Source organism: Cloeon dipterum, chromosome 3 (genome assembly GCF_949628265.1).
Source record: "Cloeon dipterum chromosome 3, ieCloDipt1.1, whole genome shotgun sequence".
NCBI classification, from domain to species: Eukaryota; Metazoa; Arthropoda; class Insecta; order Ephemeroptera; family Baetidae; genus Cloeon; species Cloeon dipterum.
The window spans coordinates 17374124-17387548 of NC_088788.1; the positions used below are offsets into that span (position 1 = coordinate 17374124).

The following is a 13425-nucleotide window of genomic DNA, read 5'->3' on the forward strand; positions in this document are numbered from 1 at the left end:
ACAGGGATCACACAATTTTCTGCGTGTGGTTTTCCCAGATGTTTGATCATATTAAATATATTCTCGCTGAAGTTCATTATCATCAATTACTGAAAAACTGCAGTTCAAAAGCTCAGACGTAAAAAAGTTTTATTTATACCACTTCCAACTATGAAAATGACTCGTTAAGAGCATTTCTGTTGAAGTTAAATTTCTTATTATATCTATCTAAAATACAATTTTTTTCTATAGAAAAAGCACATTATTTATTTTCAGAAATTTCTGGAAAAAACACTGGACAGTCTTTTTATCTACTGTCTGTCCTTTCGAAATATCCTGGTTTTGATCAATGTGATCGGTCTTAATATTTCGTTTAAAGATTAAACAATTCATTCATGCTTAAAATAGCTTCAAAATTATTAATCCTTTTCCCTTTTAATGTTGCTAATGAATGAATTTTATTACTTCAGGAGATCACTGAACCATGGAATATGAAGTTGTTCTCAGCAAACCTCATTATTATTATTTTTGATCATGTTTTATTGACTTGAGGAGTAAAACACTTCTTGTTGACTTTATTGCAATTTTTATTTTTATAATTAGAGTAGATTTTGTCGGTAACATTGATTAAGGGCTACAGATCTGTACACTGACCAAAAAGTATCCATTTCTCGTGTGGTAAATAAAGACAAAAATCAAACTAGGTCACTTAACAATGATATTAATAGATATTCGAATAAAAGGCATGTTATTAATAACGATAGACAGGGAAGCTGCGCACAGTTAAAAATCAATGCTCAAATTTAAGGTATAATTATATAAAGTACAATAGATTTCTCAACAAAGGGTTTGCGGATGGCGAGTATTAAGTATTGAGTGAACTGAAAAGAGTGCGTGTGGCGTAGTAATATTTGCATAATTTTTCTTTATAATTCGCTCTCTCACTCTCTCTCTCTCTCGTTATGGGGGGAACAAAAATCAAACAACAAGAGGGGAACATAAATAATATAGAGCTATTCAGAAAAGCAACAACAGATCGAGGAGTGGCCGCCTTTGATGGCCGCCGTCTGGCCGCCTGCTGGATTGGCAGTATCACACAGCGAATAGTGTTCGCGCACGCACCGGCCGATATGTGAGAGAGGGGGCAGCAACGGCCGGAGGCCATCACTCCTGCTCACCCACTGCCACCATCGGAGCCTCCGACTTCAGTGCCTCGGATAAGTTCACATTCTGCAACACATAGAAAAGTAAATTAAACACGCTTATTGTGAATCTGATGAAATATTTACTTATTCTATTATTTTCTTTTTACTGTTTCTAAAATTTTGTCTGAACTTATTATTGTTGCTGCCATTTGATTTAATTTTATTAATTTGAATTCTATTAAATAATAGCTTATTTGTTGGCAAAACTTAATACAAAAAATTCAATATATGTATATCACCATAAATTCTAACTCTTCCAATCGCTGTATCGTTTTGATAAATTTATGTTATTTAATAATTTTTAAATTTTAAATATTTTTTTATTCAAACCCATGTTGATTAATAAAGTAATTTTATAATTTAAAATAAACTTAAAGGTTATAAAAGGGGTTTCCATGCGTTAAATAATGATAAAAAAACTTGATACATACCAAACGAACAGCCCTGACTATACAGTTCTGTTGCTGCGCCTGCTTGTGGACCTGCTCGAGCTGTCCTTTCGGGTCCAAGGTCCCTTTAGGGTCGATTATGTTGTTGTTGGTGCGCCGAGATGGGTGCAGATCGTTCAGCAGCTCTTCTTCCATTTCGTCCTCGTCCTCATCTAAGTCGATAATGCTGGTGGCCACTGTGGCGCCCTCGGGCGGGGTGGCCGCCTCCTCGGCCGCGGCTCGAGGAGATCCTCCTTCCTGGAAACGAAATTAAAAAGACAAATTGAATTAATTGTGCTTTAATAGATAGAAAAATTATAATTTAAAAATTAAACAAAATTTATTGTCTGAAAAGGATCTCACAGGGTAAACTGCAATCGATGGAAGTATAATTTTACGTAAAATTTCATTTTTTGAGATAATTATACTTTTTTGCAATATAAGAATACACTTATGCGCATTTTTTAAAATTAAAAAATATTTCATTTATCTTTAGTTCATTTAACATAAACGGTATTTAAAAAATTGGTACTTCCATTAATTTATCATTTTCCTCTATACGGGCTTATAATATTGAGCTTTTTAATTTTAAATTATTCCGTTATCTCTTTCGGCGGAAATATTCTGCAATTAGAAATAGAGAATGATGATAAAAGTTAACCTCCACGTTACAAACATCAGCATTTCACTAAATTACACATTATTCACAAACAGATTTGGCCTATTTTCATGTTCCACGTTCCATATGTATATGCAAGGGCAGACCAATTAAACTTTAATCAGGTCGGCTTCTTTGCCAAAACCGAAATGAAAACGCAATTGTCGCACGCGAGTGTGCCAGCGAATTTCCCACTGGGCGCAGCAATTTTCCGTTTTTGCCGCCTCCGGCCTCTCCGCCAGCCTGGTGCAACCCCGACACCCCCTCCCTGCACCAGAGGGTGTGTGTAAGCATGCAGTATTCATTTATTGTTGGTGCGCGCGGCAGTTGGCGATAATGGTGGTTTAAATTGCAAATGCAGCCCGCTGTCTTTAATTAAAGAGGCCGGCCGCCCCCGGGCCGCCTCCGACTCGATTCGTCCTTCGATACACCCCCGCACAGTGAGGCTGCGTGTCTTTTATTTTTTATCAGTTGCTGCAGCTGCATTCTCTCGCGAACATTCCGCTCACGTTGAAGAGGGTGGGACAGGGTGAACGGAGCTTGATGGAATTATTCATTGATTTCATTGTGCGGCACGGCAGATGCGCGGAATCAGGACGCGGAGTTTTTAATTGGTAAAAATGCAAAAATAATTACATAAGTGTACTTATATTTTAAATAGTTATTAAATTATTAAACACGCCACTTGAAATCATTTTCCAGCTTACAAAAATTTACCATCAGTAGAAAAAATGTATTTTGAAATTAATAATATTATAATTTAATATGAACTCATTTTACGACTTGGGAAATTTAATTTTAAAATATTTAAGAAAATCCCTCGCGGAGAAACACCAGTTTTCAATCTTTCATTCGTTACTGATTGTCAATCAAATGTGATCCTGGCAGTGATTTTTAATTAATGATGATAAATAGACGAGGAGCAGATTGATCGAATTAAATTGAGTGCGCCACGCCCTGGATTAATCAATCAATCATCCAAGGTGTGGCGGACGAAGTGTATATGTACGCACTGCTCCCTTCCGTGTCCCATATTATTTCATGTAATGTCAGCAACTTATCGCATCGCTCATCGCTGCTCCGTCTTCGTTATAGAAAACACGTGCTCCGTACCGAAAAATCCGAGAGTTAAACTGCATTAGTAGGAATTTAATTAAATGCTGCATAAATTTTTCATGTCGTGTTTGTTGGAGCCACAGCAGGTGCTAAATTATAAAACACGCCCTCTTTTGCAGCACCTGCAGTTTCATTACAACATCGAATGAATCAGAATGAATGTGTGCAGTTATTCGCTGCTGCACGCGAATTGCAGTTTCAACTGCACACACGCGACGGTCGAAGGAAGTGATTCTTCCAATGGCTCAATTGACGACAAAGGCGTCTCCAACTGCAGACGCTGCACAGTATTTTCAGCCGACAAGTTTTTCCTTATGGCTGGTTTAGCCAGAGTTTCCTACAGTGTAATTAAGCAGTGAAATAATGATTCTTTTGTATACATATATCGTAATTAAACTCTGCAAGATTCGGAGAGGGTTTTTGCTATGCAATATATTTCATCAAAAATAGCAAATTAATTGATGCTATCTCAGATTTAAAGTTTAAATTCAACAAAATATGTTGAAATGCTCTATCCTTTTTACATTTGATTAACCTTTTTATCTATTCAAATCGCTGATTTTCAGAATTTCCGTTTTCTTAGATAAAGAGGACAAACTCTTGGGTCAATTAATTTCTCAGGAATTGTCAACCTTTTTAATGAAATATTTATTAATTTCCAGCTATTCAGCTACATCCAATTTCCTTTCCACGCATTTTCTAAACTTCCTTTTCATCAGAAAAAACTACTTTAAATGTCCTTCAAGCAAGAATGATTAATTAAAAAATAATAAACTCACCATGTCGTCATTGAGTGTTTCCAAAGGGCAGACGGCGGCGGCTGGCGGGGGCGGCGTGTCCTGGAGGGGCGGGGGCGAAGTCGAGGTCTCCTTCTTGTTGGGCACGCCGAGCTCGTATATGTTGAGCATGTGTGCGGCCTGCACGTGCACCATCAGGTCCCAGGGACTGTGGAACGCGTCCTTGCACTGCACACACAGCAGGCATGCCACCCCCGAGCCATCTGATTCCCCACCGCCGTTGCATTCTACCACTGCAACAAGAGGTGTTAATTTAATTTCAATTATGACATGTTTAAAATTTTTTAAGTTGATGTAATAATTAAGAAACATATTTTATATAATTTTGAATACATAAACAGCTAATTGAACATTGTGTTTGCTTGAAAAATCAAATCTGGCATTTACCAGTTTTTAATAGACAAAAATTCTACTTTTTTTCTTTGAATGTTCGAGTATTGAAATCATGAACATAAAAATTATAAATTTTTAGGTTTGAATCAAAATAAATTCGTTTCCGTACAAATCAAATTGCTAAAATTTTAATTTCATATTTTGCTTTGAAACTCTGTCAAATGATTTAATTTAAAATTTGTGAAATATTTAGAATTTCTTTTAAAATTGAAGAACAATTTTTATGAGCAGAGATAATTAATTTTTATTATCTAAAAATTAATATGAAGAAGTAAAATCCAAATTATTCATGTTTAAAAAATTCAATTTACTCATTATTTTTAATGTACTATAATTACCTGGCTTTAGTCCGTTGATAAGGTTGCACTTGCACGTGAACCTGAGCTTGCAGTAGGTCTTCTTGTGCTCAAGCAGCTCCTGCAGCTCGGTGAACATCTCCCTACAGTTGCCGCAGATCAAAATATCCGGGTTGCCTGAGGACAAAAACGCCGGCGCGTCAGTCAAGAGACGGAAAGCTCCTCTCAACAAGTAAGAAGCCAAAGTTGCGTAGGTAAAAAGGGCGGCGCGTGTTTTGTTTAGATTTCGTGCGACACGCCAGCAAACAGGGGCCTGCGATCAATTAATTAGCCGGCCGTGAGAGACGCCAGAAAGGGAAAAATATTAATAGCGAGCGCGCGGGCTGATTTAAATTACAAAGAGATAAGCCTGACAAGTTAATTAATTGAACCGGCTGATGCAAGATATAGTTGAGAGACCGACCGACTGACTTTGTTTTGATTTAGAGGGCTGCTGGTGGCGGCACTCGGCCCAACATCAATCACCAACGCAAACGTGCTGCTGATGCATTTATTATTGCCGCTGAAAATCTGTCCGTTCCGGGAAAATAATCATACACCTTTCCAGACTAACAGGTTTACACAATCGTTCAACGGAATTTGCGTAAAAAGTAAGATAGAGACTATACAGCTTTATTTCAAACAGTAAGAGCTTTTTGCTAATTTAATATTTATTATTTAACAGAAATGATTTAACATCGGAATTCAAGTGCATTTTTTATAAATCTTTTACGTATGCATGAACTACCAGATGTATTTCCTTTTAAAAGGTGCAAACAAGAAAAAAATAAAAACATCAGATATTTAGGGTGAAGGGGGTTGAAGAGGAAGCACCCCTTAAAAATTCAGCTGTATAGGGGAGTTCAAGATTAGTAAAGCGGGGTGCAGTTTTTGAAAATCTGGCCATAACAGGCTAAGATTTGGGGTAAAAAAACATTTTTAAAATCCGATTTTTGACGGATCGTTATGATTTTTGGTAAATAGATTTTCCTTGAAGAGTCAAAGTGTTTGGCGGGGTAATATTTTTACTCTTTGAAAATAACCTTTAATAACTAATTGAACCCCTAAAATTTAGAAAATTGAAAATTTGATTTCTAAGTCATGATCTTAAGGTTGATTAAGTTTACAATATTTATAAATTCAAATATTTCAATAACCATCAGTCATAATTGTTTAGCATCTTTTTTAAAAAAATTTCAGTCAGGAAATCTGATGTTCATCTCATCGATCTCATAAAAAACCTACGGCGAGTTTTATCTAAATATTCGAATATTTTTCATAATTATATAGATGAACTAATTGAAAAAGTAGTTTGGCCTTGACTTGATAAAAATGCAGAAAAATACTGACTGTAAGTTTTGAGTTGTCCGACTGGTGCGAGCGGCGCTTTCTGGATAGAGGCCGCTGCCTTCAGAATAGGCCTGGCCCCAGGGGGCACCATGAGTCGGGGGCGTTTCAGCGGGGGCACAAGGCGCGTGCCGCCGCCAGGCGCCGCGGAACCAAACGCGGCGCTCGCGTAGTAGCTGAAACAAAAACAAAATCCAAATTCAGTCAAAATTCAAAAGAGCTGCTATAGTTCTACCAGCAACAATTAATTTTCTCTAAATCTTAGCACGTTTGTGTGAAAAGTTTCGTGTTTTTATTCAAAGGAGTAAAAAGACCAGTAGATATAGAGATTTTAATTAAATTATTTATCAATCATTTCATTATTCAATTAAATTTGTAAAAAACTTTTTAGTAAGCAATTCCGAAGAGTAAAAAATTGAACAATTATGATATAACACAATTTACAGGAGCTCAAATCAAAGTAATTTGAATTTCAAATATTAAAATTATCCGCTTATACTTAATCTGCAAATTGAAATCATTCACAAAATTTTACTACAGAAAAATACATTTCTATGAATACAAAAATTAAAATAAATATTTTTGGATGTGCAGCTATTAGATACATGGCTTAGATAAATTGCTATTCCACGAAAGATGGTTTGACCACTCATCTTGACAATGAGAAACATTAAAAACTAAATATAAATTATTTACTCCTTTATTGTGTACATATTATATTCTTGGACCCAAAATCCAATCTAAATCTCAATATATTGTAGTTAAACTTAAGGATTAGTTTCTAAGTACAATCATATTTTAGCTGTACTCCTTAAAATATAATAATAATTTCTATAATGACTATATTTTTATTGAAATTATGAAGTTGGGCTGCAAAATTTTGTAAACTATTGAAATAGGGGGTAATATCGTCCTTCAAACAGCTAACTTTTTATTTTTTTTCCAAAATTCAAATATTTTATTTGCTTTACGAGGAGAAAAACCAATGAAAGTGTGCTTTCACTTTTGCAAAATCCGGCCATAAAATTTACTTTGCTGAGAGGACAGTCGACAGGGGTTCGTAGTTTATCAGCCTTGCGGGGGCGAGAGAGGGCACACGCACTCGTAACTCATTTTAAGTCGTCATTAACGACTCGTCATTTGCGGTTATCGAGCCGATCCCGGAGTATAATTGCCAGCGATCCGAGCGAGAGCTGCCGGGCCGGGCCAGGGTAGCAGGTGGTGCAAAAGTCAGGCACCGCACCCCCAGGGGCCGAACACTTGCAAAGTGCCGCGCTACACCTCGGTTCACATAAATTCTCAAAAACACAAAACTATCTCGAGCAGCAGCAAACAATCCGTTCGTTTATATGGAAAACCAGAGGGCACATTTTGCAGCTTCCGAAAAGCTTTGACCCTTTGCTACGCGAGATAAATAGCCCTGTGCAAAGTCGCCGCCCCCGAACTGTCTTGTGCGACACTTTGGCAGTGGGAATTTGAATTCTCAGGAATGTTTTGTGCATTTGTTCACGAGTGTTCCTCGATATCTTTTTTCCTAGTACTTCTGCTTAGTGTTATCTCAACAATGGTTTGTTTTACATGAAAAGTTATATTCATAGTTATGGATATATTGATAAATTATATTATTATTTCAAAAATTGTAATAGACAATGAGTGTCGAGGTAAGTTTATATAGTTCAAAAAATATTTCATAACAAATGTTCAAAAATCGAATTGATATTATTTTATTTAAATGAATATGTATTGATTAAATTTGTTTAAAATAAAATTTACGGACATTTTTAAACGGCAAATTTATTTTTTAAAGAAAAAATTAAGTTATTTTGTGTGTAAAGACGTATTAACAAATTGTTTAAAAGTAAAAAAGATTTTTTTTTTAAAAATGATTAGTGGTTGAAAAATGATCCGTTGCCCAGTTATTGAGGAACCCCAAAAAATTAGTGTGCAAATTAAAATATATCGAATGTCACTCTTTAAGTTGAGTTACCAATGTTATATATAGATTGACACCGAGAAACCTACAGATACAGACACACAGCGTGAAAGAAACAATTTGCTTCTCATCCTGCACAGAGCAGGAGGAACTTTGAAAATCCTTAACCTCAACAGAATTGAAAATCTCGTACAAACATAATATATCTGTGAACACTGCAACGAATTGGAAACCCTAAGATTAGTTAGCTCATATGTGGCGGATGATGAGCCGATATCTTCTTTTGGATAAAATTGAAAGCATTTGTATGGATGTCCAGGTAAAAATAATTTTTTTTTAACTATGAATTATAAACTAACTAGATTAATTTTCAGCATGATGGATGTCACAGCGGAATCTGCGCCACTTCTTCAAAAAAATTTCTATCATTGCCTCCAAAATAGATCTGGTTGACGTAGACTCGCTTGTTAAACTTTATATTTTTACCAAAGCTTTTGATGCTGAACAAATTAAGAATTTACAAAAAATGTTGCAGACCCTTTTCCGACCTTTCCACGAAATTCTAATTTTTTCAGAGTGATTGCCTTCTCCGAGTTTTACAAGTTTCTGGCCCAAAATGTAGCTCGTGCAATTCTGCACAAACACGTCCATATTTAAACACACTGGTGCTTTCCCACTGCAATTAAGATTGAATTCTTGTTTGAAGCCGGACAACCTGAATATGCTGAAAATTTTTTCTCGTTCATGGATTCTAATTTCTCGAGTTCAAATTTTATTGAATAAATTTTCTTCTAAAATGACTGTCCGTACCTTGATAAACTCTTTTCCAGGAGCAAAGTTGATTGGAAAGTAGCTCAAGATTGAGTGACTGTACCTCCGCAACAAAAAGCAGTTGTTTTGTTTTATCGTTTTTCTTTTTCGAAGGCAGTGCGCACCGTCAAGTGCTGGACTTATTCCCCCGAGCAGGCAGCGGACGAGGAGGGCGGACAGAATTGCGATTGCCGCGCTTGTGATCAATAATGAGACGGCGTCGTTTGTCCCCAGAGAGCGCCTTAAGTGCATATGTTTATCCTGCGATTCGTCCCTGAAGGTTGCTCCTAAGTGCTGCCTTTCATGTCCACCGACACTCATTCTTTCCCGCGACACGTTCGCCGCGCGCATCAATTTAATTGTGACCGCGGCCACCCCCCATCTGTTGCGTTCGTCCAGCGTGCCGTATTTATTTCTGCACGCTCCTTCTAGAAAGAAATCATATAACGCTAAAACTATAGCCTGTTTTTCTTCATAAAATCATCTCGGATCAAATGAATATAAGTGGAAGAACAGCGATTGTTAGAGATGCGCAAATAGTTGAATGTTTTCATCGGTGTCTTGGAACAAACTCGTTTCAAAAATAAAAAGTCGATTTTGAGTCGGTATTTTGAAATGTATAGATGTGGTTCCCTAGAAAAATAGGAAAAGAAGGCACCGCACTATCACAAAGCGCGGGAAAATTGTATACTGATTTTATAGAAAAAATCTATTTTTCAAATGTGTCGCAACTCGTAATGCATTTAATGTGCTCATTTAACGGTCCGAACATATAACTGCAGTTTTGTACATCCTAATGATTTTGAAAAATCTATAAATTCCATTTTTGTCCATGCAGTTTTTTTCAGATGTTTTTTTTCTCAAAATAAAAGCAGCAAAAATATCGTTTTACCAAAAAATAAGATTATTTTGGATTTTTTTAAAACAAGCTCCCTTACAGACTACAAAAAATGTGTAAATTTAATGATTGTAGACGCAATGAGTCATTAGAAAAAAAATTAAAATTGTTCATTGAATTCATTTAAATATTGTCTACATTAAAATGTTGTCCTTCCAGCCGACAACTTAAATAAATAGATCTACCGCATTTTCATTTTCATTAGGTTGCTTTATTTTCTGGAACACTGTGTTGTTAGACTAGTGAATTAACCGAAAGCAGTGAAAGAGAGTTGACTGCCGAGTTTAGTACACAATTAGAGAGTGTAATTAGCGAGGCAGAAAACTAGGAAAAGCGACTAGTATAGGCGGTGTGCAATTGTTCCGACTCGAGTGAGAGTGCAGATGGAAAAAAGGAGAAGAGAGAAAAGTAAGGCTAAAGTGGCAGTTAAGGCTCATTTGTTTGCAGCCTGAGCGAAATTGAAACCGGCTGCGAGACGTGACTTCATTTTTGAGGGGAGTTGATGAGGTCTCCGTGCAAATGACTCGTTAAATCGAGAAGAGGCCAGCCAGTGCAGTGTCTGTCTGGCTCATTATATGAACTGCAATTACGCACTCGCGAGAGAGAGAGAGAGAGAGAGAGAGAGAGAGAGAGGACCGGTCGGTTGGTCGGGCGCGGAGTGAATCAAAATTCCTCGCCAGTACCACCCATTACGCATTCCGACTGCGGCAATTTGTTTTTGCCCGCCGCAAATGCGTTCCTCCGTCCTGACTGCCACTGCGAATAATGCTTTGCGTGCGTGGATTGCTCATCTTCACCTGCACGCCTCGTTGCAGATGCGAACCCAGCCGAACGCCCCGTTCAGGGCTAATCAAATGGAAAAGTAAATAAATTGAATTCAAGTTGGCAGTGCGCACCACTCGAATTTTTTGGCTTTGTTGATTTTATGTATTAAAAAACATATTTGTGCATAGTTTAAAATCAAATTATGTCTGAAATATTATGAAAAAAATGTATATAAATCTCAGATTATCAGACTTGTAATTTTCAAAATAATTTCAAATTTTCAAATCATATTCACACTGCTTTTATTAAAATTTTTAACTAATCTCAATGGAAGATGCTTTTCAAAACGCTTTTGTGTGTTCCAATATTTAAAAAAATTATTCTATAGTGGACTGCAGCCGTTTAGATCTGTTAAATTATGATGCACGTGTACGAACACCGTCTCTTTCATCAATCAACTTGATGCGTGCAGTGGTGCCACCCTCGTTCCGGCTCCTCGTACCCCGAATACACACGGAACAGCTATTAGAATACATTGCAGAGTAAATAAGTTTCAAACACGAGAGGGTCGTAACACAAATTGCACCAAGAAAAGATCCCCCTTAAAATGTTTGCTTTAAAGTGCAATTTACCGTATTGCGAAACGTGAAAAGGGCTGAGGGTTCCAGAAAGGTAAACAGCGGCTGCGGCAAAACGGAAAGGGGACCGAATATTCATAATGAATAAGTGAATGAAAAATGTGAATATGATGGAATACAGGAGGTTTTTTCGTGTCACTCAGATGCACTTTTTTAGATTGCATAGGAAGCGCATATGAGTAATTCTTTAATGTACGATGATTTGAGATACGAATGCCTTCCCCTAGTAAATGCAAGTAAATCAAATCATATTTAGATTTTTTTCAGAATTTACTCTCGATTTAAAGTATATAAAATTTAAAATAAAATAAATAGAAAATATTTAAAACTGCAACGATATCAGAATTTGTTTTAAAATCTTATTCGTTTTAATTATATTCATCATTTTGCATTGATATATTTTTGAAAGCCAGTAACAGTGATCTGGTGCCAAGAAATTCAAAATTATAGTACTTTTGTAATTTTTCTTTTTAGGGTTTAAACTAATGATTTCCGTTTGAGTTTGATATTGAATTAAACAATAAAAAATTTGCTAGAGAGAATTTTCAAAAATTTATCATGCGTAACAAAATATTTTTAATTGGCAAATCTTAATCATGTTTACTTAACAGAAAAAGTGGATTACTGGAATCAGTTAAAGAATTAAATGTGTTTTGTTTAGAAAGATTTTTCAGCGATTTTGCAAAGAATATACAAAATTGTGACAAAATGCTCAGAGCATTTTACATGTTTGATTCGCAGCTCGTTGTCTTCACCTTTATGATTGTTACCGTTACCAGCCGAAAACATTTGCTCCTCCGCTCGAGTCGTGAAACAAAGAAAGGTGAAGAGGGTGTTTCACAACTGCAAAGCAGTCACGTTTACCAACGGGGCAAAGTGTAGACGTTCGCCTGCAAGTGTGTATTTTGCCGTTGTGCTCAAGTTCGCAGGCCGACGACGAGAAAAGAGAGGCTAATCCTGGGGCGGCTTTTTCCCGTCGGCGGCGCCGCACTTCGAGTGGGTCATTAACAGAACTCGTGTGCTGAGCACTCGACATAATCACCAGAGCATAATGATAAACAAACAGTGGCGACAAGCACAGAAAAAAATAGTCGCGCAACAAAGGCTTTTCCGCTCCTTTGGCCGGGCTCACGTGTGATTGCGCCCTGATTAGGGCAGCCAGGTGCTATGAAAAACCAAACCTCATTACTCTCTGGCTCTGGCCTGCCGGCCGGCCACTGTTGGCTGATTTCATCTTTTATGCATGATCTTCTAATCAGCACCGCCGCCGCTGCCTTTTTTTCCTTCACTCCGCATGCAAATGCGCGGCGGATTCGGATTCTGGCTGTCGCTCCTCGCACTCAGACACACACACACGTGCATGCATATGGATGCACTTTTTGCAGCTGAATTATTAATGGCCGCTGCATTTGTGCTTTTGTTTTTGCAGCTCGCGCGAAAGGAGCCGAGCTGCTCTTTGATTTGCAAGTTAAATAACGCTGATGCCAAGTCGCGCGAACTTGTGTCAGTTCCCAGACCACTATGCTGGGTGGCCTTACCACAGCGTTCGAGCAGTGATAAAGTGCGCTTTTGACCGGCAGGAAATGGCCTCACAAATATATTTGGGACGGGCCCAAAATATTCCTGATGAAAGAAATATCAAGATGTGTTGATGGCTTAATTTAATTAAATAGTACAATTCTTCACCGGGCTAAATTTTGCATCAAATGCGTAGCTTCTATTTATGTTTATCTGCATTTTTTAAATTTAAGAATCCCCTGAATTCCTTGAAAAATGTAAAATGTTTTTGACTTTTTGCTTTGTGATCTTTTCCAATAGTGGACTAACTATGAAGTAAATTTCCCTCCTGGAAAATGAATGATTTAGATTTTAAATAAGGAGACAGCGCTCACCGCTTGAATAGCATAAAAAACCATACATCTTATTTCCTCAAAAATTGAAGCGGTACTATGGGGGGAATTTTAGCTTTTAGAGTGTTCATTTTAGGTGAAGATAAAAAAGATTTGTGACAGTTTTTCTGTAAAGCTTTACATCAAAATTAATCATGAATTTTCAGTCGACAGTGCCCGTAAATTTTCTTGATATTTTACGCGAAAGCATTGACAAATTTTAAACTTGAACCA

At 37.0% G+C, this 13425-nt stretch overlaps 1 protein-coding gene across 1 annotated transcript in view; it reads right to left on the reverse strand.

The window, feature by feature from the left end:
* Positions 1-542: 542 nt before the first annotated feature.
* Positions 543-13425, reverse strand: part of LOC135938983 (uncharacterized) — an 86041-nt gene continuing 73158 nt past the window's right edge. Inside the window, exons 6-10 of the mRNA XM_065483083.1 lie at positions 6262-6434; positions 4915-5049; positions 4166-4416; positions 1616-1870; positions 543-1209 (exon numbers count right to left, since the gene is read on the reverse strand). Coding sequence (XP_065339155.1) covers positions 1144-1209; positions 1616-1870; positions 4166-4416; positions 4915-5049; positions 6262-6434 — 880 coding nt within the window. The 3' untranslated portion in view covers positions 543-1143. The remainder of the gene's footprint in view (positions 1210-1615; positions 1871-4165; positions 4417-4914; positions 5050-6261; positions 6435-13425) is intronic.